At 42.9% G+C, this 26,350-nt stretch overlaps 2 protein-coding genes across 3 annotated transcripts; both read left to right on the forward strand.

The window, feature by feature from the left end:
- LOC311227938 (placenta growth factor-like) lies at nucleotides 1-16,375 on the forward strand. 2 transcript variants are annotated; one of them, XM_084313809.1, is made up of 7 exons: nucleotides 1-195; nucleotides 5,511-5,544; nucleotides 5,809-6,005; nucleotides 6,981-7,060; nucleotides 7,352-7,381; nucleotides 7,803-7,880; nucleotides 15,668-16,375. In XM_084313809.1, the coding sequence occupies exons 1-7, from the start codon at nucleotides 130-132 to the stop codon at nucleotides 15,687-15,689; spliced, it is 507 nt and encodes a 168-aa protein (XP_084169935.1). In that variant the 5' UTR covers nucleotides 1-129; the 3' UTR covers nucleotides 15,690-16,375. The 2 variants fall into 2 exon arrangements, with proteins under 2 accessions (XP_084169935.1, XP_084169936.1); XM_084313810.1 differs by having other exon boundaries at nucleotides 7,806-7,880.
- Nucleotides 16,376-17,441: 1,066 nt separating this feature from the next.
- Nucleotides 17,442-26,098, forward strand: cipcb (CLOCK-interacting pacemaker b). Its single transcript, XM_084313886.1, has 4 exons — nucleotides 17,442-17,861; nucleotides 18,576-18,780; nucleotides 18,879-19,060; nucleotides 21,406-26,098. The coding sequence occupies exons 2-4, from the start codon at nucleotides 18,669-18,671 to the stop codon at nucleotides 22,282-22,284; spliced, it is 1,173 nt and encodes a 390-aa protein (XP_084170012.1). The 5' UTR covers nucleotides 17,442-17,861; nucleotides 18,576-18,668; the 3' UTR covers nucleotides 22,285-26,098.
- Nucleotides 26,099-26,350: the final 252 nt, after the last annotated feature.

A 26,350-nucleotide genomic window follows, 5' to 3' on the forward strand; every position in this document is an offset into this window, starting at 1 on the left:
GGAGCGCACAGGGGGACAATGTGCGCATCCTCTCAGCCTCACTCGCGTCTGCTACTTACAGCCACTTTTGACCTGTATCTGGCATTTTAACGAGCCACCGTCAAGACTAGCATATTTATACCTGGCATTATGCAAAGTTTCATCGTGGTTTCACAACTTTTAGCCGTTCTTCTGACGCAATTAACACCTGTTCAGGTAATTCAAATATACATTCATCACATGCTCCGTGTTTGAACTTGATGTGTCTGTCACTGCTTTGATGACACTTTTCTCAATAGGCGACATCCTAATAATAGCCTTGTAATTGAGGATTATACGCCATCGACCAAAATATGGCATTCACTGTAGACATTTTGTTGTTGTTTGAAGTTATGAATTTAAATGTGTCAGTTCGAGCTCATGGTCTTGATAACTCCAGTGATATCATATAATGTTGCTAAGTATCATTGTATTATCAGGTGTTAACGTTGCATTCTATCTGTCTACTTAGCAATAAACTCCCACTTATAGCTGCCTAATTTCTACTTTCCTCCCCGACAGAGAATGTGACTCCTATTACCAATTCACGTGGAAAAAGTAATAAGAGTCACATTCAAAGAGCATTTTGTCCCCCTTCATTCCTGGACCGTGAGAGAGTGGAGGGTGCCTGTTAAACCCCAGCCTTCTCCAGCCACTTGTAGTATTGGCTAACTGCCACTATAGCCTAGATACACCTGCAGCAGCTTCTGTGTGTATTTAGTGAACTGGGATGTTTGAAGTGCTGTTTAGAGTGGCTACTCGTTGTAATTATTCACATGTCTACAGATATTTACTCAAGCAGACCCACTAGACACTAGGGATGTTGTTGTATTTACAGTATAGTGCTCCACCAGCTGGGATTCAGCTGCATCCAGATAAAGATATAGAAGTTTACATAACTGCAGTCAAGCATCACTGTGTTGAGAGCAAAATTGCTTGTTGCATTGATATCACATGTTGAGGATAAATTGACTTGCTAGATGATTTCCTGTTATAGAGATGATTTGGAGGGACTATAGACCTTTCTTCAGAAGTATTCTGTTGCTTCTCCATTGCTATAGGGAACAGCTCTGGCCCCTGTGTATGTCCTGTCAGCGTATTAACAAACATTGCAACAGGAAATACAAAGGGGCCTATTTAGAATGTTTATGTTTTCGAGATCCATAACTGCTGGGTTTTACATTAGACATACAGAGTACAGTAAGCTTCGTACAGGTGATCCCTCCCCCGCTAAGCCAATAATAAGAGCTATACAGACTGCTGTACTACACACAGCAGGGATGGATGACACATCATCGTATAGTGAGATTACATTGAAGCTCCTCCGGGGATGCAGAAGTGTATTACGGTAATTACAGTGGACAGTTTGAGAGGATAGAGGGGGGTGGTATCCCTGTTATTATATAATCATAAACATCTCCGTGTTACTGTTAACTGAACACTTGCAGGAAACTAGCAATTTACATCTCCATACGTCAGATGTTACGTTGGTCATTATGATGACAGACCAGCACTCCTTTCTGTGAGGCCATTATACACCATCAAGACTGTGTAGTGTAGATGGGTAACATATTGCCTGGAGCAGGGTGGCAGGTTGGGAAATGGGACAATAATAAAGCATGTCATTAACATTTAACTCAGTCATATATTTGTCAGCCTGCTACCCTAATGAAGCAGGGTTAGCTACATCGCCCAAGGCCTAAGACCTATAACGAACGACAACACCCTGGAGGGGGCGATGCAGTCATAATTGCTGGCAAAGTCAGCCATCTGCAGTGCTTCCAAATGTTCCCCCAGTGCGTTTAGGTTGATGCGGAGTTGATGCAGAGTTGATGCGGTTTTCCTGACTCTTTGCGCTTCTCTATGCCAGAGGGAGTTGAACTTGTGATGCTGTGGTAATGAGGAGCTCCCATCTGCAAGGAGGAAGCGGGGCTATATACAGTACTTCATACTGTGCCACTGCAGGGAGCCAAACCAGCATGTTCACTCTCTGAGATGGATACAGTAGCTCCCAGACAAAAGGAACGGTGTCCGTAGAGGCATGCATCTTAGATACCCCTCCCTTCCCCTTTAAGCTTAAACGTGCCAATTAGGGTGGAGGAGAAGGAACACTTAAAGGGGAACTACACCGAATTTAAGAATTGATGCATGTTATTCCAATCGTCTTAAGACTCCAGAGTGCTAAAACTCAAACTTGTTGTGATGTCATCAGTTCATCAAGTCTGAAGCTACTCCACGGAGAGGTGTTATGGGTGACACTGAGAGCACCCAGTGGGAATGTTCTGAGTATACAGGTACAGTTTCTGTTTCAGAAGTGAACATGACTACAGAAGACGTTATATACTTGATGACATCACAAGTTTGAGTCTTACTTCTCTGAGAGTAGCTTGTGTCCAAAAATATTGACTGAAGGCCCTGGAAATAACATATTGGCATTCTTCATTTCAGTCGTGTTCCCCTTTAAACAAGGCTATACATCGATGAGAAGACAAACTTGCACCTTTGGGGCCAAGCTTGCCTTGGACACGCAAAAAAAGAAAGAGGCGTCCCAGATGTGGTGCAGAACCAGCTGACGTGAGAAGTATCTCATATCCCCCTCGCCGACTCGGCAGAGTATGTGGTGATCTGATTTATTAGAGGCTTTGAAAGCACGCCAGATGGGGCCGCGGCGTGGAGTACAGGCATCAAAAACCCCACGGAAAAATATTTATTATTGTCTGAGCGGCGCCCGTATCACAGAGTCACTGTGACATTTATGAACGGTAATGGGAGAGAGGAGCTGAGAGATAAAAAACGGACTGACGGAGGAGGCGCGGGGGGGGGGGTGTAGAGATTAAAGAGAAAAAGAATAAATCAGGCAAAGGCTCGTGTTTCTGTGATTCTTGTTGTTTTGGGGGGTTCGTTAAATCAAACAAAGAAACATGACTATTGTGGGTATAGCGGGTGTATATGGAGCCACGTCCACAGAGATTGTAATGGAGAGAGGTGGGAAAAACTCCCACTATGATAAATGTTAGGAGTCTTTGCTTTTTGATCTGGAATACAGGGCCCCTAGACAAGCAGGGGGACAGTCCCGGCTCCCCGCTGGGCTTGTTGGTTCCCGGACTCTCAGCCAAAACTCATGTTGAATCCAACCCACGGTGCAGAGCGCCTGGACACTCTCTCCACCAGGAAACACAGGGGTCACGGATGACTACTCAAAAACTGTCGGAGCTCAGTTTAAGGTCACGGACCAAAGAACTGGGTCTCTTTGCCCATTGTCTCTGAGCACTGTCTCACACTGTTTGGGCAAATGTTGTGTTTTTGTTCCCGTTTGTTCATGAATTGCTGATATGTTCGAGTGTCTCCCAGAGGGACATACAAAGACCTATAGCGTACGTTCAGCAGGCATGCCTCTAGGTCCACACTCAAGTGCTCATGCGATTACTGTAATGATTTAAGCAGGAAATTCAATTACTTTTCCTTTCCTTTGCACAGAATTAAAATTTTAGTCCGTTTTGGCATGCGACTCTCATTGACCACAAACACTGAGTAGAGTAAGCTCCTTAATCATCGTAATATATTGGGCCATTGACCCTGTTGAATATTTGGTTTTATGAAGCTATCAGAGTTTATGAGACCAGCCGGTAAATCACTCCAATCACAACAAGGGGATCCAATCTTTTTTTTGCTGGGTGAACGTTGTGCGGTTGGAAGATTTGGACAATTCCTGTGACACACATGAAAAGCTTTTGAATTATTATTATGAATTATATGCCAATGATGTCTTCTGTATGATCAAGGATAAAAAGCACGGACTCGTTCCTCAGGAAGACACAATCAAGCTGCTCTTGTGAGCTGATCATTCACGGCTCTGTGTAGATTGATTGTAAAGGCTTTCACAGTGGCTTCTGTAGAGTCCCAAAATCTGATGTTTCTGATTTTAACAAAACAAATATCACAGTCATTTTAGTGTGATTAGGAATATTTTCAGGGACTTTCATATTGGGTTCACATGAGGCTCCGACCCGTGACCGGGACAGCGTATGCTTCACGATGCCAAGTTCATCCAACCCACTACTTAAACTGTGCCTCAGAAAGCCGCTGAGCTGACAAGAGCCTGAGAAAACAACTGGCGAGAACAAAAACGTAACCCCCGTGGCACACTGAACTCGTCCAGAGAAGGAGAAATGTTTAGACTTCTCCCAGAGATGCTATTCCTCATTAGACTCAGAGGCCTTACGTGAACTTGTTTTGTTTGGGTTAACCCAAGGGAATAGGCAATGTTAGTTTGCATACAGTACTTAGAACTATTTTTTGCTTATTGAGGGCAGAGGCCATGATATTTTCAGAGACAGAGAGATAGACGAGGCAGACAGACGACCTTAAAATTGTTATCAGTCTGCACAGATTTATATAGACAAGGCAGACAGACAACCTTATTGTTATCAGTCTGCAGCACAGATTTATATGCGGGTGACAGTGGCTCAGGAGCTAGAGCAGTCGTCTGGTTCTCGGTTAGATTATGGCTCCTCCCAGAAGCGTGTTGGAGTGTCCTTGAGCAAAACACTTAACCCGATGAGCAGGTTGGCACTTTGCCTGGTTGCCTCCACCGTGAATGGGTGAATGTAAGGCATAAGTTGTAAAGCGCTTTGGATAAAAGTGCTATATAAATGCAGTCCAAACCATATGTTGTTTCATAGAAAGCAGTAATATAATGATCCCCTCTCTGTCTCAAGTAGGCTACAGGCGACATCATTGTTCATACCTATGGTCTCTCGTTTTACCACAAGAGGGAGCTCCTCAACTGCTTAATGAAACATCTTCTGTTGTAAGCGCTGTATATTTATGTATATTATGTAACTGTGCCAATCTACGATGGGGCTATCAATATCAGAGGTCACTTTGGCCATTCACTTTGCTCTCCGTTATTCTCTTCTCTGAAATGGGTCAAAGTAACGGAACGGCCTCCTCCCCATGAATATGATCAGATCGTCTGGTTCAGTTGCTAATTTGAAGCTCCTGAAAACCTACCTTTACCCTTAGGCATATTTAAGCTGTTTTACTTGTGCACTTGATATTGTGCTGTTTTAGGTTTTGCATAGTGTGTCCTTTATATTGTGCTGTTAGGTTGTGTATAATGTGTACTTGTTATTGTGCTGTTTTAGGTTTTGCATAGTGTGTACTTGTTATTGTGCTGTTTGATTGTGTATAATGTGTACTTGTTATTATGCTGTTCATCTTAGAACTTGTGAAGCACATTGTAGCTTGAAGGCTTTACTTTAATTTAATATTATTATTATTTTATTATCATTCATATTTTTAGACTTTACATTACACTGCTCTTGGAGTACTTGTAAAAAAAACAAATCATGTATTCACCTTCATCAGAACTGACCTTTAACAGAACAAGCCTCTTTGTCTTGTTTGTAATGTTTACGTTTACATAATATATTACATTAATTTGCTGAAACTTACCCCCCCCCCCTCCATTATTATCCATGTTTTTGCAGAATTCTCACCCTCCAGTTGAGGTTCGCTCAAAAGGTAAGAGTCATCCTAAATTGTTCATGAATAGACAGTATGTAGATTGTCACTATTCTGTTGTTCTTCCTCCAAACTAAACAACTACCACTTAAGTGCCCTTGAGCAAAGCATTTAACTGCTCCAGTCGAGCTGCTCAGTGGTGACCTGTACCACTCTGCGGGTGCACTAGATACCAAGGCATGTGCCCGCCTCTCTCCCTGCAATTACTCCCCTGAGCCATCGATGTGAACATCAAACCGACCGGTTAGATAACTCTCGTTTCAGTCATATCCTTCCACGAGGTGTGGAGGCGGAGCCTCTGCCGCTCCCTGGAGCTCCTGGTGGAGGTGCAAGCCGAGTACCCCGGGGAGGTGGAGCACATCTTCAGCCCGGCCTGCGTCCCACTCTGGCGATGTTCCGGTTGCTGTGGCGACGAGAACTTGGAGTGCCGCCCCACCCTCACGAGCAACGCCACCATGCAGGTGTGTGGAAAGTAAACCAAGTGCTTTTCACTCAAGTAGCTCCCTTTGAGGTGGGGGTTTCTTTTCCAGACGTTTCCGTGTGACATCATCATTAGAGTGTTCAGTTGTCAAAATTCGAATCACACTAATGTGATTATCAAAACAATTTAACCCTTTCACTACCACACTACAGAAGGTTAACCCTTTCACTAACACACTACAGACTGCTCTGTAGTGTGGTAGTGAAAGGGTTAACCTTCTGTAATGTGGTAGTGAAAGGGTTAACCTTCTGTAGTGTAGTTGTGAAAGAGTTAACCATTTTGGTAGTGTGGTGGTAAAAGGGTTAAAGGGATAAATACATTTGTGAGGTACCTGTACTCTTCTTGAGTAGCTTATTCCCATTGTAGGGCACTTAATACTTTTACTCATTAAAGTTCAAGGCAAATACCCTACTTTTTTACTCATTACATTTTTCTACAACACTTGACTGTAGTAGTTACTTTTAATTAAAGGATTTCACGTTAAAAAATATGCAATCATTTAATATAAAATGAAAAAAGTTTTTCACTTTGGTCCAGCCAACTTAATGAGGAAGCCACAAGGACAATTATAACTGGACCACCAACACATTTAGTTTAATTAACAGAGGTTAATGCATTCTGATGGAATGCTTCTTTATACGAGGACAAGAAATTAAGTACTTTTGATTTGGATACTTGAGTGCATTTTATATCAAGCCGTTTCATACTTGTCATACCAGGTATTTCTCCTTTTCTCAGGTAAAGGATTTGGGTACTTGTTCCACCACTGCAGGCGTGTAAACAGAACATCCAACAGACATGTGCTCTTTGTAACAAAGACAGCTATAGTCCCCAGGATACATGTTGACATTAAACACATCATATTAAACATTCATCAGAATGCCAAACATAGTGCTTTTACGTTTGTATGAAATATGGTTCTGCAGAGGTTTTCAACCTTTCCTTTGTGTTTCAGCTGCTGAGGATCAATCCGACAGAGAGATCTGGGCAGTATGTGGAGCTCACGTTCGTTGAGCACCGGGAATGTGAATGCAGGTATATAAATAATAATAATAATAATAATAATAATAATAATAATAATAATAATAATAATAATAATAATAATAATAATAATAATAATAATAATAATAATAATAATAATAATAATAATAAATAATAATAATGTGAATGCTGGTATATATGCCTTCAGGACACCCACACAGAACACATTTCAGATGCCAGAACAACAACCTCAACAAAGTCTGATATTATTCATAATATCAACCAAATACAATGTAAGAACCTAGCCCTCTCCAGCTGACAAACAAAATAATTATTTTCTTTTAGACGCAGGACGACACACTTGAATAATGAAAGGTTAGTTGAAATAAATCTTTCTTTTTGTCCCGTATTCTTGACAATCCTGTCACTTATTCCATAATGTGAATAGACGCCTAGCGTGGAATGTTTGTGTACTTCTCTTTCTTCCAGGACGGCCCCTTGTAACCATTGGTAACCACTTTCAAAGGAAAATGCCTAATTTATGTGCAGTGGTAGACTGGATAAAAACACTGGAAAAGCATATTACTGTTTTACTGTGAATTATTTACAAGATCCAGTAATAAAACACCAAATTATTATGTTTTTGTTAATATATAATTTCTCATAAATCAACACATAGCAACCATTGTTTTGTACAGATAAACCGTTGTTTCTTGCTGCCCGCAGGCAGAAAGAGAAGTACACAAACATTCCATGCAAGGCCTCTATTATACCACATTTTCACTCTCCTCTCCAGCAGCAGTCAGTCGATCAAGAGCAAGCCCAGTAAACCCCGCAGGAGACAACACAGGAGAAGAGCCAAGGATTGTGGCAAGTAAGAGATAGATTATTCCCACGAGGTGGATGATGAATGACTCTCTATCGCTCTTAGACTCAGTCTTTCTCCCTCTCTGTCTGTCTGTCTCTGTCTGTCTGTGTGTGTGTCTCTCTCTCTCTCTCTCTCTTAGACTCAGTCTTTCTCCCTCTCTGTCTGCCTGTCTCTGTCTGTGTGTGTGTCTATGTCTCTCTCTTAGACTCAGTCTCCCTCTCTGTCTGTCTGTCTGTCTGCCTGTCTCTGTCTGTCTGTCTGTCTGTCTGTGTGTGTGTCTCTGTCTCTCTCTTAGACTCAGTCTCCCTCTCTGTCTGTCTGTCTGTCTGTCTGTCTGTCTGTCTGTCTGCCTGTCTCTGTCTGTCTGTCTGTGTGTGTGTCTCTGTCTCTCTCTTAGACTCAGTCTCCCTCTCTGTCTGTCTGTCTCTGTCTGTCTGTGTGTGTGTGTGTCTCTCTCTCTCTCTTAGGGGCCTTTCTCACTCACCTATTCGTTTCCATTCCATTCCGTTCTAGCCCGTTCCGAGATCTGATGCGAACTTCCCTCCTCCCTCTCCCCCCTCTAGTTTGTGTACACACTTCAGTCTTGGTTCGCTCCGGGTTCTGTTTACGGTTTGCCTTTTGAGCGTTTACGCTTGCCGTAGGCGATGATGTCACGTTCGAAAATGTAAACAGGAAGTGTCTTAACACGACGGCGGAGACTGGATGCTGATATAAAATGAACAAATAACCAATAAATATGAAGTTATATTTGAACCTCTGTTGTCAAGCCTTGTCAATATAACCCACCCCATTTTATCACGAATGGATGGTGTTGTAGAGTTCGCTTTTGAGCGTTTCCCAGGACTAACGCTAACGCTAGTTAGCTTAGCCTAGTCTAGTATAGCCTGTAGCACTTATTTTTCAGCAAAGAACGTGCAATAAACAAAACGGATACATTCACTGTGTGTAGGGCTGCAACGATTAGTCGACATAATCAACGACGTCGATTATAAAAAAATCGTTGACGAGAAATTGTTGCGTCGATTAGTCATTTAAAAAAAAAATATTTAATTTTTTTTTTTTTTTTGTGCACTACCTATCTTTGTGAGAGTGGCTTCTCAGGGTTCCAGACAACATCATAACATGATGATCCCATAGCAAATTTTGGACATTGAAAACATTGTTCCCCTGCAGGAGATGATGATCAGACTAGACACACAATACATTACACACGCACTCCTCTCACTCACACACAGCGATCAGAGTAAGACACACACATACACACTCCTCTCACTCACACACAGCGATCAGAGTAAGACACACACACATACACACTCCTCTCACTCACACACAGCGATCAGAGTAAGACACACACACATTCACACTCCTCTCTCTCACACACAGCGATCAGAGTAAGACACACACACATTCACACTCCTCTCACTCACACACAGCGATCAGAGTAAGACACACACACATACACAAATTACACAGTACACACCTCTCACTCACACAGCGATCAGAGTAAGACACACACACAAATTACACAGTACACACACTCCTCTCACTCACACAGCGATCAGAGTAAGACACACACACATACACACACACACACGGACTCCTCTCACACACAGCAAACAAAAGTTATTTAAAGTACACTTCCACTTTAATTTGTATTATTTAATTTATTTATCTTGTTATGAGTGATTGCTGTATTGTTCTTCAAATACATTTTCATTTAAAGTGGCTTAAAGATCCAAATTCAAATGTTTCATGAGTCATTATTTTAATTTGCTATGGGATCATCATGTTATGATGTTGTTGTTTGGTCCTGACAAGAGTCTCAAAGTCTGGGGTGATGGTAGACAAGCAACTCTGAGGTCATGCTCAATGTCCAATCTGTTCCTCTGCTCTGTCTTCAGCTGGACCAGAGCTGAGAAGCCACTTTCACAAAGATAGGTAATTAAAAAAAAAAAAAAAAATCATTTTTTTTGTTGTTTACATTGGTTTTCGATTAGTCGACTAATCGAAAAAATAATCGGCAGATTAGTCGACTACCAAATTAGTCATTAGTTGCAGCCCTAACTGTGTGTTCTGCCTCTTTTCTGCCTCTTTTCTCACGAATGGAACTCTGTTGTAGAGTCCACTTTTGAGCGTTTTGCAGGGTTAACGATAACGCTAAGCTAACGGCTAACGCTAGTTATCTTAGCCTTTTACTAGTAACATTGCTCGCATCGATTATATTGAATGTCATTGATCTACTGGTCGACCACGGCCGACTGGTTGGGCACCACTGGTCTAATAGAAATAAATGCATTCAAACAAGAAACCAATGTATAGACATAGCATGGCAAACAAAAATTGCCAGGCCTAATGCGAGCCAGAAGTGCTGTGCTTTGTAACGTGGCTACATGTTTTCATCCCACTGAGCTGTGAGGCTCCACATGCTTGTTTGGTTGAGGTCTGAACTCTCAAATTGCCCATAAATATCGTTTTTGTGGGTATTGTCCAGTTGTTGCTGTGTGGTTTTATCTGCCCAAAATTCAAGCAAGCATGAAAAGCATTACAGTAACGACGTTGTGTGTGTCACGCCCCCTGCTCCCACTGGCCCGCATCCGAAACCACCTATTCCAAGCGTCCCAGGTTCAGCGGGGGGAAAAACGAATCAGCGCCGATTTGCTCCCAAAAGGGGTGTGTCCGTCTGAGTGAGAACACTCCCCCGTCCCCGGGGGCGCTGATTCGATCCCAATTGGTGAGTGAGAAAGGCCCCTTAGACTCAGTCTTTCTCCCTCTCTGTCTGCCTGTCTCTGTCTGTCTGTGTGTGTCTCTGTCTCTCTCTTAGACTCAGTCTCCCTCTTTGTCTGTCTGTCTCTGTCTGTCTGTGTGTGTGTGTCTCTCTCTCTCTTAGACTCAGTCTTTCTCCCTCTCTGTCTGTCTGCCTGTCTCTGTCTGTCTGTCTGTCTGTGTGTGTGTCTCTGTCTCTCTCTTAGACTCAGTCTCCCTCTCTGTCTGTCTCTGTCTGTCTGTGTGTGTGTGTCTCTCTCTCTCTCTTAAGGCCTCTGCATGCTACAGAAACTGCAAAGCAACTGCAACACAACATCAGCGCGACTTCAACGCAACATGTTGCAGAGGGTCTTGTAGACTGTGTTGCGAGGATGTTGCGTACCTCTCCCCAAAATCTAATCTGAACAACCGTTGCGTTGATATTGCGTAGCAGTGATTGGTTGGTAGTGAATGGGGGCGGGGCTGCCTGTCACTTCTAGTGTTCCTGGCGCGAGACAAAAAAAATAGTCTTCGACACACTCTCTCTCTCCTTGCAATTAAAATAAGCAGCTCTTCCTCCTCCTCGTCAATAGCCTGTTGCTGTAACAGATGTATTTGCATCTGCACATTAACGTCCATCCCATTAAAGTAAAACCAACGTTAGCCAACGTAAAATGAAAGTTACCTAAACTATAAAACGAATCTAAAATAATGAACTAACTAAGTTAACTAACAAACAAACTTAACTTAACTAAAGTAGATATAACTATATTACACTATATACAAGAACACAAGCGAAAACAAACATAAACAGGGCTATTATTATACTAACGTATGGTTGAGAAGGGAAATCCGTTATGTAATTGCTAGAGTGTGCAGCGGGGCTTGGCGCGCGCCGCACATCCGGGGTACAATGTTGCATCATAGGCTGCGCGTCGATGTTGCAGAAGCATAAAGGCAGAGTGTCTGCAACACTGTTGCATTGTCGATGTTGTGTTGCAGTTGCTTCGCAGTTTCTGTAGCATGCAGAGGCCTTTAGACTCAGTCTCCCTCTCTGTCTGCCTGTCTCTGTCTGGACTCAGTATCCCTCTCTGTCTGTCTGTCTCTGTCTGTGTGTCTCTCTCTCTCTCTCTCTTTCACACACACACACACACACACACACACACACACACACACACACACACACACACACACACACACACACACACACACACACACACACACACACACACACACACACACACACACACACACACACACACACACACACACACACACACACACACACACACACACACACACACACACACACACACGTTTTCATAAATCATAAATGTTTTATTTTAACCCACTGTTTCTTTGGACAGGCTTGATGGGTGCAGGCAGGTTTTATGATGTTTTATGGGTACATTTAGTACTGTCTGTGACACGTCACCCAGCTATCATTCATGGATGAGGCTTGATATTAAAATATCTTGTCAGCTATCCAGCTCTTTCCATTGGTGGGCCCATAATCTGCCTGCTTCTTATGGCCAGTTTGTGTACATGTCGTTTCTCAATATAAAAAGTGTACAGTCAACCGTGAAAATGTATATTGTTTGTTGATGTTGATACAAAACTGATAGATGGTGCCCCCACCTGAGGCTGCCAGATATGAACTACCATGTGGCCTTCATACAGACCAATGATATTTGCAATAAAGGACTGCACTTCAACATCTCTAGGTGTTAAAAAAAAGGTTTTGAGGTGGAATAAAAAAAATTAAATAAACACTATTTCACTGTACATGTCTACATACACAACGTGATAAATTATAGAAACATAAAACGGAACATTGATGAATATTTATATCACTTGGCACTGCCTCTCTGAGTAGTGGCAACTAGGTCAACTGTATACAGTCATATGTATACAGGTGCATACCTTTTTATACATTACATTACACATTACAATAATTCATTATGCAAATTATTCTAGTTGAATACAGGGATAGTGTTAGGGTTAGATAATATAGGGATAGATTAGGGTTAGATCATATAGGGATACATTAGTGTTAGGGTTGGATAATATAGGAATAGATTAGGGTTAGGGTTAGACACTATAGTGATAGATTGGGGTTAGACGCTATAGGGATAGATTGGGGTTAGGGTTAGACACTATAGGGATACATTAGTGTTAGGGTTGGATAATATAGGAATAGATTAGGGTTAGGGTTAGACACTATAGTGATAGATTGGGGTTAGACGCTATAGGGATAGATTGGGGTTAGGGTTAGACACTATAGGGATAGATTAGGGTTAGGGTTAGACGCTATAGGGATAGATTGGGGTTAGGGTTAGACACTATAGGGATAGATTAGGGTTAGGGTTAGACATGTGTAGGGATAGATTGCGCTGCACTTGGAACACATTAACACCTCATTGGGTTCTATATTATTCTACTTTTTGATTGGATTAACTTGTTAAAAATAAAAAGCAGTGGTACTGTCTGTTAACAGAGAGAATGTCCTCACTTATGGCAGCATTTCAAACACAAAATTGTCTCACTATTACATACAATACACAACAACCGTGAGTGCATTTAACAATATATGCCAACAAATAGAAAGCCCTCCTTGCCTGCAACATAAACAGAGAAGTCAGCCCAGTCAAAGAGGAGAGGTTTGCCTGAAGCCTGTCTGGTGCAGTTCCACCCCATTGTTGTCTTGATGTAGTCTAATGTAATGTGTGGTTGTTCATCAGACTGACAGTGGAGACCCGGAGGACTAAACAGAAGAGCATTAGGCAAAGACTGGTGTAAGAAAGAAACAGATGATCCCCTTGTGATGCTGAGGATTGTGCCACTCACACATATACACAGATCACTCTATGTACATGCACGCACGCGCACACGCACACGCACACACACACACACACACACACACACACACACACACACACACACACACACACACACACAGACACACACACACACACACACACACACACAGACAGACAGACAGACAGACAGACAGACAGACAGACAGACACACACACACTAAGAGGAATTGACAGATGAGACATACATGTAGATGAGTGGAATGTTGGTTAAGAAGAAGTATTTTTATGTTGTTTGTTTTACGATTTTTTTAGGCATTTCAGTTTTATTAACTGGCAAGTGGTAGGAATATTGGAGGGGGGGGGGGGGGGAGTCACACATGCAACGATTCTGAGTTCGATTCAAACCCATGACCCTAAAGGTATACACACCTTAGCTCACTGAGTCATCAGGACACAGCTGTTTTTAATCCAGTGGCCGGGTCAAGACCGCTTCACTTGAATCCAAGACAGGGGCCTACTCAAGCCTGCATCAAAACCCAGGGCAGAGTATGTCAAGTCTCATTTGAGACACATACTAAATTGGTGGGCTTATCAATTATTAGCAACTATTTCAAAATTGCTATGACAGTGATCCTCAGCAGAGCTGTTCTGGTTTAAAGAAGATTGGGGCGTCCACTCCCTCAGAGGGTTTTCTTTATTGAGGCCATGGTTACACTGGGGTAAAACAGCAACGTTGTATTTTCGAATGATTACGTTTGCATGTCCAAGTTAAAAAGAAACGCCGTTTTGGCAGGAGAACACGTTTTCCTAGTGGCAACGCTGAAAGGGTGTTTTCGTTTTTGGAAACTCGCCGAAAATGGTGCCCTGTAATTTGCGCGAGCCGGATACGGAGCCGTTTCTTGCCCAACGCCCATGCGCAGTAGTAAACACAGATGCCAAATTCTCCCCTGGCTGGACCTATACAGGATATCAGCTGCGTCCTCCTCAGATTGCCTGTAGCTGCCGTTAAACTAAGATCATGTGTTGTCAAGTTATTGTTATAAGGAACCCAGTACTCCAAACTACAACAGTCTGCATTCCCTTAACAATTGTTTGTATTGAGCCGTATTGTATTGTACCCATTCTGCAATCTGTTAAATAACGTTTACATCCATTCATTCTGCTAGCATTAACGTTACTACGCTGCTAGCCACAATGCTATACTGTTATAATGGCATATCCCAATCACGTTAGGACGTAAGCTAACAAAATCGGTGATATTTTTGTGAGACTAAACTCCGCTCTTGGTGGTCAATTGTGTTGATGTTAGTTTTGTTTCATCAACAAATCATCAACAAATGAGGCAGAACACACAGTGAATGTATCCGTTTTTGTTTATTGCACTTTATTTCTTGCTGAAAAATAAATGCTATGTTGCTAAATGGCTCATGCGAGGTATAAAGATGGTGGCTTTCTGAGATTTTGAGCAGGATGTGGAGTGACTCGTTCAACCTTTCTGATTGGTTGAAAATGGCCTTCATGTTTGAACTACATCGCCACCTACTGCTTTGGCATTGTACTACATGTATATAGTAGACGAGACAAAACGACGTCTAACTTAACTCTAACTTGCCTGCCAATATGCAGTGTTCTGAAAAGCTAAATGAAACTAAATGAAATGGCCCTAATGTAACCGCAGCCTCAGAGACAGTTGGAACAGCATGACACTAACAATATCAGGATTAGTGGTTTGATTACATGCAGTCATTCTGCTGTCAGAGGAATGTTTCCCAACATTATGGGAAATGTGCTTACTGTCTTCTGCAGAGTCATACAAGGAGATAGATACCAATTTCCTCTCTGTGTGCGTTCAGTTGAAAGCTATCCGGCTGCAAGCTAGTCTGGCTTAGTACAAATGAATGAAAGCTAGGCTAGCTGGTTATCCACTTCTATTAATTATTTTGTGCTAAGCTAGGCTAGCTTGCAGCCGGATAGCTTTCTACTGAACGCACAGAGAGGAAATTGGTATCTATCTTCTTGTCTGACTCTGGAGAAGATGGTAAGCGCATTTCCCATAATGTTGGCGTGTTCCTTTAAATATTTAGTGTCCTAGTACTAGAAAACACCATAGAAATGCAGTAATTTAAAGTAAGTTAAATTACATTTCAAAATGTCAAGACCAGACTGGAAAGCAATAGACCAGACTCAAGCACTACAGCCCTTCTTTAATCTCTGTCTAATTGTCTTACTCAGGTGCCAGCACCCACATGGCTAGGAGGATCTGATCTTTCACCAATAAAGCCTGCTTACCAAGCGGCTATGGAGGAACAACACACGCTTTGGGATGGTCAGCAACACACATTGACTCCCCGTATCCAGATATCAAACTCTCCACCGGGCTGCAGCGATTAGAGCCCCGGATACTAATATCTCCAATATCTCCTCTCCACCACCACCACACCCCTTAGGTTCTAACCGCTGGTGATACAAATAAATACCACCATTAGAAGACCCCGGGCTCCTGTTATTGTAGTTTTAAAATTAACCACACAGGATGCAAGCTTCACACAAGATCGCTCCCATCACTGGGCACACTAAGGGGAAATGGACAGTGTGCTCAGAGATTATCAGCTGCCAAAAGGGAAAAGGGATTATGACTTCACCCAACCTGAAGTACAGTATATTGTTCCTCAACTGTGGCTATTGGGAGGCTTGAGGGAGAGACCAGATGCCTCTGCTGTGACCTCACGGTCCGTTAGAACGACTCACACGGTTACATTGGCCAACTGTGATGAGGCCACACCCACCCCCCCCCCCTGAAGACACACAAAAGTGGATGGAAACTGAAAAGGTGATGTGTCTGTAACGGAATTGGTTTATTTATGGACACTCCAACATCTGTTGAACATCTACATTGTGTTTCCCCCCCCCTACTTTGCCTAATAATGGGACAGCTGCATGTAAGCCCACCACAAGTCTTCATAATAAAAAATGTACATTAAATACAAGGGGCTTCAGTCACTTTGGTTTGTATTGGCTATCAACACAGTCATTAGCACATTCAAAACGCTTGTGCAGGCATGTCGGAAGGAGACAATACAAGCTGAGGAAAATTCAGCACACTACACTGTTCTACAACCCCACTTGCATGTATTGATGTTTTGGCCCCAGCCAGACCTCTGGGGAAGAGTTCTGGCCAAAATGTCAATAAACGCAAGTGCAAGGGCAGTGTGGGGGGATTTCTTCAACTTATATTGTGGCAGTTATATTTGTATTGGACATAATAATTCAGGGTCATTTGAGGACATACTGGTTAGTTCATTGTTACAAAAAAAGCACACAGGCGTCTGTTACATAGCCTATTATAATATACAATGCAACTTTATTATCCACGAGATGGAAATGTGTCTCTCCACCAGGGACACAAAACAATGAAACAATAAAAACATTTGACTCCCTGTCATTTGAGAACTTTGAAGGTTGAAGTCTAGGGAGCTGTAGTAAGTGCAACATTAAAATGCAACACAAAATTAGGTAGTTTTGTCTCTATGTGGGTTGTTCCTGTGTGTGTTTGTGTGAAAGAAAAGAGAGAGATAGCATAGTAGGCCTACTTGCTCTAAATTGCCAGCAACATCTCATACGCACGTGAGTACGTTTTGTTCAGATGGTATGTTTACCATGAGAACTCTATGGTCTCCACCGCGTCACTGGATCCCCCGACAGACTGACTGTACATGTGGAATGCCTGTACTGTACGTCTGTGGGTGAACACGATGTCCTCAACACAACCGCATACGTTTGGTCGTCGGGTCAGTCACGTTTTCTGGCTTTGTGCCAACTCGTCCACCAATGGCGAACTAGGAAAACCTGGAAGTGGGCGTGGAAGGAATGTGACGTGCCTACAACTCTACGCGTGACCACGCCCCCTCACTACCAAATATGGCAGGGTGGGGTACAAAGAATACTTTGTCCCCGTTGTTCCCGTGTACCCCCCTCGCCTGCGGTGATGACGTTTGAGAACATTAATAATACCGCGCGAGTGAGTCCTTGTTTATACGGAGCATTCACTGTGAAAACCGAAGCACGGTGGATAGATACCGTCTGCGTGTGACGGTAGTCACGGTACCGACACAGGGGGCGGAGCGGCGGACGGTCTCGTGTTTAACGTACCGTGGAACTGTGTGCCGTGGCGCGTGCCAGCAGCACGGGGAGACAGACCGGAGGAGACGGACCGTGGAAGAAGCGTCACTCACTGACTCCAGAGCAGCACGGGGAGACAGACAGACCGGAGGAGACGGACCGTGGAAGCGTCACTCACTGACTCCAGAGCGGCTTCAGTAGGAACAGACCGGAGGAGACGGACCGTGGAAGCGTCACTCACTGACTCCAGAGCGGCTTCAGTAGCAACACTGTAGCTGCTTTCTTTAGGTTCTGCAAAGGCCCCAAGGTATGCGTTTCCATTGTTCTGTGTTTACGATGTTTACCATTTTTTGATGTGCGGGTTGAACTATGATTCTTTGCTAAGTCACAAGTGTTAATAATGTTGGCAGGCGATTGTGAAAGTAGCAATACGGACTAATTTGGCATAATGTCAGCTAACACGTTAACTTATATTTCTCAGCTTTGCCAGAGTCTTAGTACTTTCACGGTTCAGTCGCATCGCATCTCGCCATGTCATCGCAGAGTTTTACAGCATGTTATTCCGCTCCTTTTCACATGACCCGAAGTTAACGTGTGCCCTCTAAATAACAGTGGTCAGGTTGATGTTTGATTGATTGATTGAAAATGTTATTAACAGATTGCAGAATGGGTACAGTACTATACTGTACCCATTCTGCAATCTGTTAATCAAATTTACAGTACAGTACAGCTCAATACATACAATTGTTAAGGGGATGCAGACCAGAGAAAGACTTTCGTCTTGTTTACATCAGGGTCCCCCATTTTCAATTCATCATAACATATATGACATACATGACATACAGATAGACAGTACTGCTACATCTATACATTTATGACATACCAGATTTGCAAATACAGTACTGTTTGTGATACGAAAAGAGTCCAAAAAGAGTTGAAAACTAATTCCAGCTCATACCATAACACCCTGCTGTGCTATATGAAAACGGAGCTAATCAGCTCGTTTTATTTTGATTCCTAGGTTACCAAGCTTACCAAGCTTCTCTGAAATGCTGGTGTAGGTGTGGTGTGGGTTTGAGGGACAAGGACATAACCTACCAGATAGGAAAACGAGATGAGCACCAAGAGGAAGGCAGATGGTCACTCCAAGACCATGATGGGCAAACTGCATATCAAGAGGACCAAGGGCTCCGGAACAGATTCGGAGAGGGATTCGGGGTTCTCAGGTTAGTAGTGCTCATTATCCCAGAAACGATCATGTCTGATGTTTAAGCTATAGCAGATACTACAACGCCACTTTCTCCCCCGTCACTCTGCTCTATAGATGCAGGTTCGGAGCACACTGGCACCATGGACACCATGGATGCTGAGGACTTGTCCCGCTCCGTTGTGCAGCACGGATCTCTGTGTCCTGGCTCCAGGGCCCGGCCCTCACAGTTGGCCGTGTTGGGTGGCTCCTACCCCAGCCTCTCCCCCATGATCATCATGAACAACGTGCTTCTCAAGGTAAGCCGGCTATGTAAAGACCATGAAAATGATCTTTAGCACTTTTTCTTTTGTACTACATTATGGATACTGATATTATTTATTTATTTTATGTTTTTAATGTTAAGAATGAAGAATTATTGGCAATATGGTTATTCTACATTATATAATTTAAGTATTAATTAAGGTTCCCACTTGGAAGTGGTGGATAGGGGTAGGGCATGATAAGCTTATGCTTCTTCCTACTCCTCGTACTACTCGCGTAGTTGATGATGTCACACACAGACTAAGATGTCAACAGAACACACAGAGCCTGGTGGATGCATGAAGCGATATAAATAAACCAATAGTCAATAAATGTAAAGTTATTTTTGAACCCCTGTTGTCAAGCCTCGTTAATATAACCCCTTTCCTCACTAATGGAACTGGTTTTGTGGACTCCATGACGGTGCTTTGAGCGTTTCCAGGATTAGCAGCTAATGCTTATTAGCTTAGTTAGCTCCCTACAGTGCAAGCAGGCGCCACGGGCATTCAGGACAGAAGAGTAGTGGATGTGACATCGGTAAACAAGCCACAAATTAGGCCTGTCATAAGACGAAAACACACTGCAGTTTTAATTATTTTACATGACTATTTTGTGACCCGCCAAATGGCGGACAGACCTCTCAGTGGCACACACCAAACCTAAAATCTGGTCGCCAATGGCGGGTGGCGGGCTCTAGTTTCGGGCCCTGGTGATATGTATAATTTTTTTTTTTTTTTATAATGTTCAAAATAAAGATTCATTCATTCAAAAGGTGCAAGTTGAGCATTGGTGTATTTAATTGTGTGCTATACAACCATAGGAAACCAGTGTATTTATTTTGTGATTCATTCTTTATGAATACATAGAGTACACATCTTTCCTGTGACAAAATGGCATCCAATGTAATAAAAAAAGTCAACCAACAAACTCGTTTCTTGTACCGGATCTCCTCACTGGTAAACAAGAATACCCTGAAGACTCTAGCAGGAGCACTCATTCAAGGGTACTACGACTATGCTTGCACCTCATGGTACCAAAGCACCTCAAAGGCGCTAAAAACAAAATTACAAACATCTCAAAACAAACTGGTCAGACTACTGCTTGACCTTACTCCTAGAACCCACCTCACCCCTGCCCACTTTGACAACCTAGGATGGCTTAGAGTAGACGACAGAGTACAGCAACTTGCAATGGGCCTGGTCTACAAGATACACTACACGACCAAGGTACCCATGTACATGACTAAATACTTCCCAAAGGTCAGTGAATACCACGATCACAACACCAGAGGGAGCTCCACAAATCATGTTAAACCCAGATTCGGCTCAAACAAGGGACTAAACACGTTTCGCAATTATGCCACATCAATGTGGAACGCCCTACCCAAAGCTGTAAAGGAATGTGAATCACTACCCACTTTCAAAAACACTCTCAAAAAACACCTAAGGGAGACTGCAACTCGAAACTGGCCCCTGTAAATGTCCGAACACAACCCCCGCCAATGTACAGTAAATTACCAAGTATGGTCTTGTCAATAATCCAATGTACAGTGTTGTTTGTACAGTTGTACAGTGTCCCCCACCCACCCCTCCTACCCACCCCCCCCCCCCCCCCACCCACCCAACCACCTCCAATGTACAGTCCCCACCCACCCCTCCTACCCAACCCCCCCCCCCCCCCCCCCACTCCTACCCAACCCCCACCCACCCCCCCCCCCCCCAACCACCTCCAATGTACAGTCCCACCCCCACCTACCCAATCCAATGTACAGTTTCTACGCCTAATGTATATACTCTTTTCTTTCTGGACTCTTTTTGTATCACAAATACAGTACTGTAATTGCAAATCTGGTATGTCATAAATGTATAGATGTAGCAGTACTGTCTATCTGTATGTCATGTATGTCATATATGTTACGATGAATTGGAAATGGGGGACCCTGGTGTAAACAAGACGAAAGTCTTTCTCTGGTCTGCATCCCCTTAACAATTGTATGTATTGAGCTGTACTGCACTGTACCCATTCTGCAATCTGTTAATAAAGTTTTCATTCATTCATTCATTCATTCATTCATTCACATCATAGATTAGAGGCAGGGCAAACTCTTAAGTGTTGTTTCTACCTACAGTAGTGCATGTTCATTCATACAGACTGTGTCCATCTGTCCTAACTTTTGGACAGATGAATTTACAGAGGAATTAAATTATAATTTTACATTATTTAACCTTTATTTAATCAGGAAGGTCAATTAAGAACAAATTCTTATTTAATGACATACTTCAAGGCTGAAATTGAGTGCCCTTATTGAATCTCTATATGGCGACTGTGTTGTACCCTACAGCCTGGTGATAATCCCCCTGCTCTGAAGCCCTGGGGGTTCAGTTCCACAGTGGAGGTGGTTCAGCCGGTGGTCCAGCAGCCCCAGGTGGTCTTCCTCCAGCCTGTGGTCTCTCGCAGAGCATCATCCTCCACCTCCAAGGACGGCACCTCCAGACACAGACGCCCCAAGAAGTACCTCCCCATCCTAAAGTCCTACCCCAAAATCGCCCCCCACCCTGGGAGAGGGAGCACCTCTTCCTCTTTTTCTTCGTCTTCCTCTTTTTCTTCCTCGTGCTCTTCCTCTGGGTCGGAGAGGGGCAGCGGCTGCAAGCGCAGTCGCAGAGACAAGAAGCGGCAGCTTCAGCAGCAGAAACTTGTGTCCGGTGGCTCCAGTAGCTCTGGTTCCACCACCACGAGTCCTCCTGCTTCCCCCAGCTCTGTCACAGACTCCAGCGCCAGCAGCAGCCCTGCCAGTGACTGCAGCTCGGACCACATCCCCTCCCCTTCTCTGACCCCTGCGGACCATGCTGATAACTCCACGGTGCTCTCCCCTCTGCCGCCGCCCTTTGCCGCCGAAGAGAACAGCGGAGACGACGACGACGACCACGATGGCGGCAGTGGCCCGGAGAGCAAGAGGAAGCGGTTCTGCAACACTTACAACATCCTGAGTAAGTCGGGCCTGTTGGACATCACGCTCAGAACCAAGGAGCTGCTGCGGCAGAACCGGCGCGCCCAGGGCGACCTAGATCGGCTGAAGGAGCAGACCAGCCTCTTCCTCCGGGCCCTGCACAATGGCGACACCAGCATCTGGGTCAAGCTTCAGGCCAGCCTCCAGGAGGAGGACGAGGAGAGGGAGAAGGAGAAGGAGGGGTGTACCCAGAACAGCTTAAAGTCACATTAGACCCAGACTAAAGGGCAGACTGTAACCCTTTAGACCGGGATGGGTAAAGCTCGGGGCAGGGTGGGGGGTTGGAGTTGCACAGAGACAGCTGGACCGTCAATAATGTGGGCTCCATCCCTCAGCCTCTTTCACACACAGACCTGATAGTGTGCCGTGACCTAAATTCTGGCTGCAGTTTGCCTTAGCCCAAATGAGGCCAGAGTCACACAGCCCTGCTTCCCTGTTGTTCTCAGACCTGGCTAAATCTCTTCCATTGAACCTCTTCCCCTGATTGTCAGAAGTTTTCTCCTCTGTGGCAGTGACTGTACATTTATTTCACTGCTAAAGGCCTGGGTGTCTCGGAAAGTGAAGCATTTTTTAACCTACTTTAGATGAATACATTTAGTAGTAGGTTAAAATCTGTGAGGATGGGTGCTTCGTGACCCTGACAATGCATGGCACAATGTAGGTATTTGCATCTGAGATTGGATTTCAGCTGGTACTCTGGGTTTTTCTGACAGCAGAATTTCATATTTTGGGGCTTTGTACTGACAATTTTGATGTGTAAATATTTTGTATCGTTCACGGTAGCTCTTTCGTTTTGGCCCATTAATATGGAGGTGTTGACTGACAAACACAGACTTTAACACCTAACCCAGATTCCTGAAAAATGCATTTAAAAATCACAACTTATAAACCAGTGAAACTAAACCTTCAAAGTACATATAGTATAATCAAAAGAACACTTAGTGCTGTTATCAGAAGTCCAACGCCAATATGGTTAATCTGACACTGACTGCGTTCAGGGCTTATCTGACTTATCTGTATCGTGGAGTGAAAGAATATGTGCCTACGGTGTCTACTGTATTTTTAAACTTTGGTTTGTATTATTATTTTTATTTTTTTTACATCTCTTTAGCATTCCCATTATGTTGATGTCGGCTGTGAGTGTAGCCAAACAACGAGGGTTATTTCAGACACATTTTAAGGGTCTTGTCATTGACTTGACTTCCTATTAAGTTCCTAATAATTGACCTATCTTAAGCCCCGTCCTCTTTTCTTGATCCTCTAATCACAACTTTGTGATTGGAGGATCAAGAAAAGAGGGCAGGGCTTGAGATAGGTATGTTTTGAAAGATAAAAGTTAATTGATATGTAGAAACAAGGATCAGTCAAGACATTTCCCTGTATACACTAGTGGTGAAATAGCGCCTCATTGCTCAAATCGGACAGTAATTTGAACAAGATTTGTTTGATAATCACAACTTTCTTTTTGACAAAGTATATATTTTTTTTCTGTTCTTAATTTTTAATTAACACTTTGACTGCCGGAAAACGCTTAAAAGCGTCATTCCCGGCCATGCTCAAGTTGCCGGAGGACGCTTTACAGCGTCCTTATAGCAATATTTCAAAAATCTGCGATCGGATTCATATTTCCCCTCCGCTGGCCTGAGATCCACCAGGAGGACCCACTGAGCTCTTTGGCGGTTCAGGAGCGCCATCTGGTGGCCGATCGGCGCAATCGCCAAACAGGAAGTGCTATGGAGGTTGTGCTGGTCGGCCGTATTACTTCCGAGCACACTGTTTGGCTACCGGGACTCGATCTCGACACAATACATAGCGATCGATTGCCAATAACTCGATAAACAACATGATTTGGACATATATACTATTATACAAGCTGGAAATGGACCCGATATTTCTACATACCATAATAGGTAAATGACTGTTCCACGCTCATCGCCCAACGGCGCGAGGAGGATACGGTAAGATTCAGCGTTATTTTTGATCGTATTCCATATAAACTGTTATGATGAACATATCACCCACACTAGATGAATGATATAACGCTGCCCACGGAATTATAAACGATCCCCCGCCCATCCGGTCATCATCAGATCATACGTAGATCATTCTAGAAGTACGTCCAATTGAAATTTTTTATATCGCCCCGATTGCCATCAAACTGTATTTCATCATCAATATAATGCATTTGGGGCTATATATCACGTTCTGGAGAAAGCTGCAGAAAGAGATGAAAACATACTTATACATGATTAGACCATACTTTACTATGAATAATATGTGAATGAAAAAGTTTAACGTTGCTACACAATGAACAATACATATAGGACTTTGAATGGGCCCTAATAATGGCAATGTAGCAATAGAATTTAAAAAGTTATAGCCCTGCAAAGAAGGGGAATTTCTCCATAGACAAATAGCGCTGGCAATCCACAGTCATTTGCCGGATTTCTGGCCGGCACCCATAGTGTTAAAGTCCAAAGTTGTAAACAGTGATGGAATTTGGGCCAAGACATGTCATTTTTGTCTGTCTTTGTGTAGAATGATCATGGCATTTAATATCCAGACCTAATGTTTATTTGAGAATTTCGCTTTTGCACTGAAATATTCAGAAAGTTGCTCCAAGCAATTTATACCAAGAGGTACTTTATGGCAGCTACGCGGTTCATTTAAAACTGAAGGGATGTTTTATATTCTGTTATTTTAATCTCCAGTCATATGCATTTTGAATACAAATACATCATTGTTTACTGTTCAGAATCAGTTTTGAACATGAATAAATCATTGTTTACTGTTCAGAATCAGCTTAAAATATGAATAAATCATTGTTTACTGTTCAGAATCAGCTTAAAATATGAATAAATCATTGTTTACCAAGAGTCAAAGGTATAAAACGGCATAACTTGTGTGTGTGTGTTAGCAAGACAATGTTGTGCGAAGATGCACAAGATTATTGTTGATGGGACTATTCATAAGGCTATGATATGTGTAATGTGTGTTGTAATAGACCAAGTAATATGTTTATATATACTATGTGTGCTCAGTGATGGCCTTATTGAGACGGCGTGTGTTTTGTGAACAAATACATTTTCCGTTTACAGCTTGCACATGGGGACATCATGTTGGATACAAGTCAACATGCGGTGCTTTTGCATTTTATGTTGTCCTACAAAAGAGCAATGCCAATGAGTTTGTGCCTCTGTTTTTACAGCTACAAACAATAACTAGGCTTTACAGTCGAGAGCTTCGGCTGCCATCGTACCACGGTACAGCTATTTAATAGAGGCAGGGGACACGTCTATTTACTGAAACCTAATTACGTTGGATTCCTGTTACTGTAGGGACCGCTGTTCTTCCTTGGGTTCCTCTTAATATAAATCCAAGTTGCTATTTATTGACATCCGTCGTTGTTAATATTGATCATTTTGAAAAGCACAATGAGTGAGTGAGCAATACTAGGCCATCTGGCTCTGACACTCAGAGAATCCATGTTTCTCACCGTCTCTTGTACTTTTAATGTAGTTGTAAAGTAACATGACCACTATGTTGCATTAATTAGCAATACTGTCATATTCAAAATAAGAAGGTGGAACATTCGGTGCAGAACATGTTAGCTACTTGCTATTTCAGTGAAATAGGTGAATTTGTATGTGTGTTTACCTATTGGACTATTGATATTATAGCATACTTTGACACTAGATTCGGTGAGAGTCACCTTTCAAAATGTTTGCAGCTGTTTTCAATCATTGTGTCCAGCCTTCACTCATCTCAAAGACATTGAATTGTGAAGATTGTGATATTCTATCACTGTTTCAATAGAAAATCAGCAGTAGTGATGGAGAAATTGCTTCTCTTTCATTGTTTTCACGATTGTCTTCATTCTTTCAAATATGAGGTTCTTGAAATATAAGATGGCAAACCTGTAAGAAATTACTTTGCATGCATAACACTCCAGCTATGCAGCCATCAAATGAAGATCAAGGGTTGATGTTTGTGTTCTGTGGCCCATTTTGTACATTTTCTAATAAAAGTTGCTTGCATCATATCATTCCGAATAACTTTTTTTGTGTGGTAGGTGTGATAAGTACATTTAAGTACATTTAAAGCATATTTTACACATACGAAACAGGTTATATAGGAGCAAAATAGAAAGGCACCAAAAGGGCGAGATTTGTACATAGAAATAAAAGATTAAAATATTTCTTGTAATCTTTTATGATTACCCCAGACCATACAGAGAAAATGAGCGAAATGAATCATGTTACATGGAAATATGATTATA

Source organism: Notolepis coatsorum (genome assembly GCF_963971535.1).
Source record: "Notolepis coatsorum genome assembly, chromosome: 5".
In the NCBI taxonomy this organism is placed as follows: Eukaryota; Metazoa; Chordata; class Actinopteri; order Aulopiformes; family Paralepididae; genus Notolepis; species Notolepis coatsorum.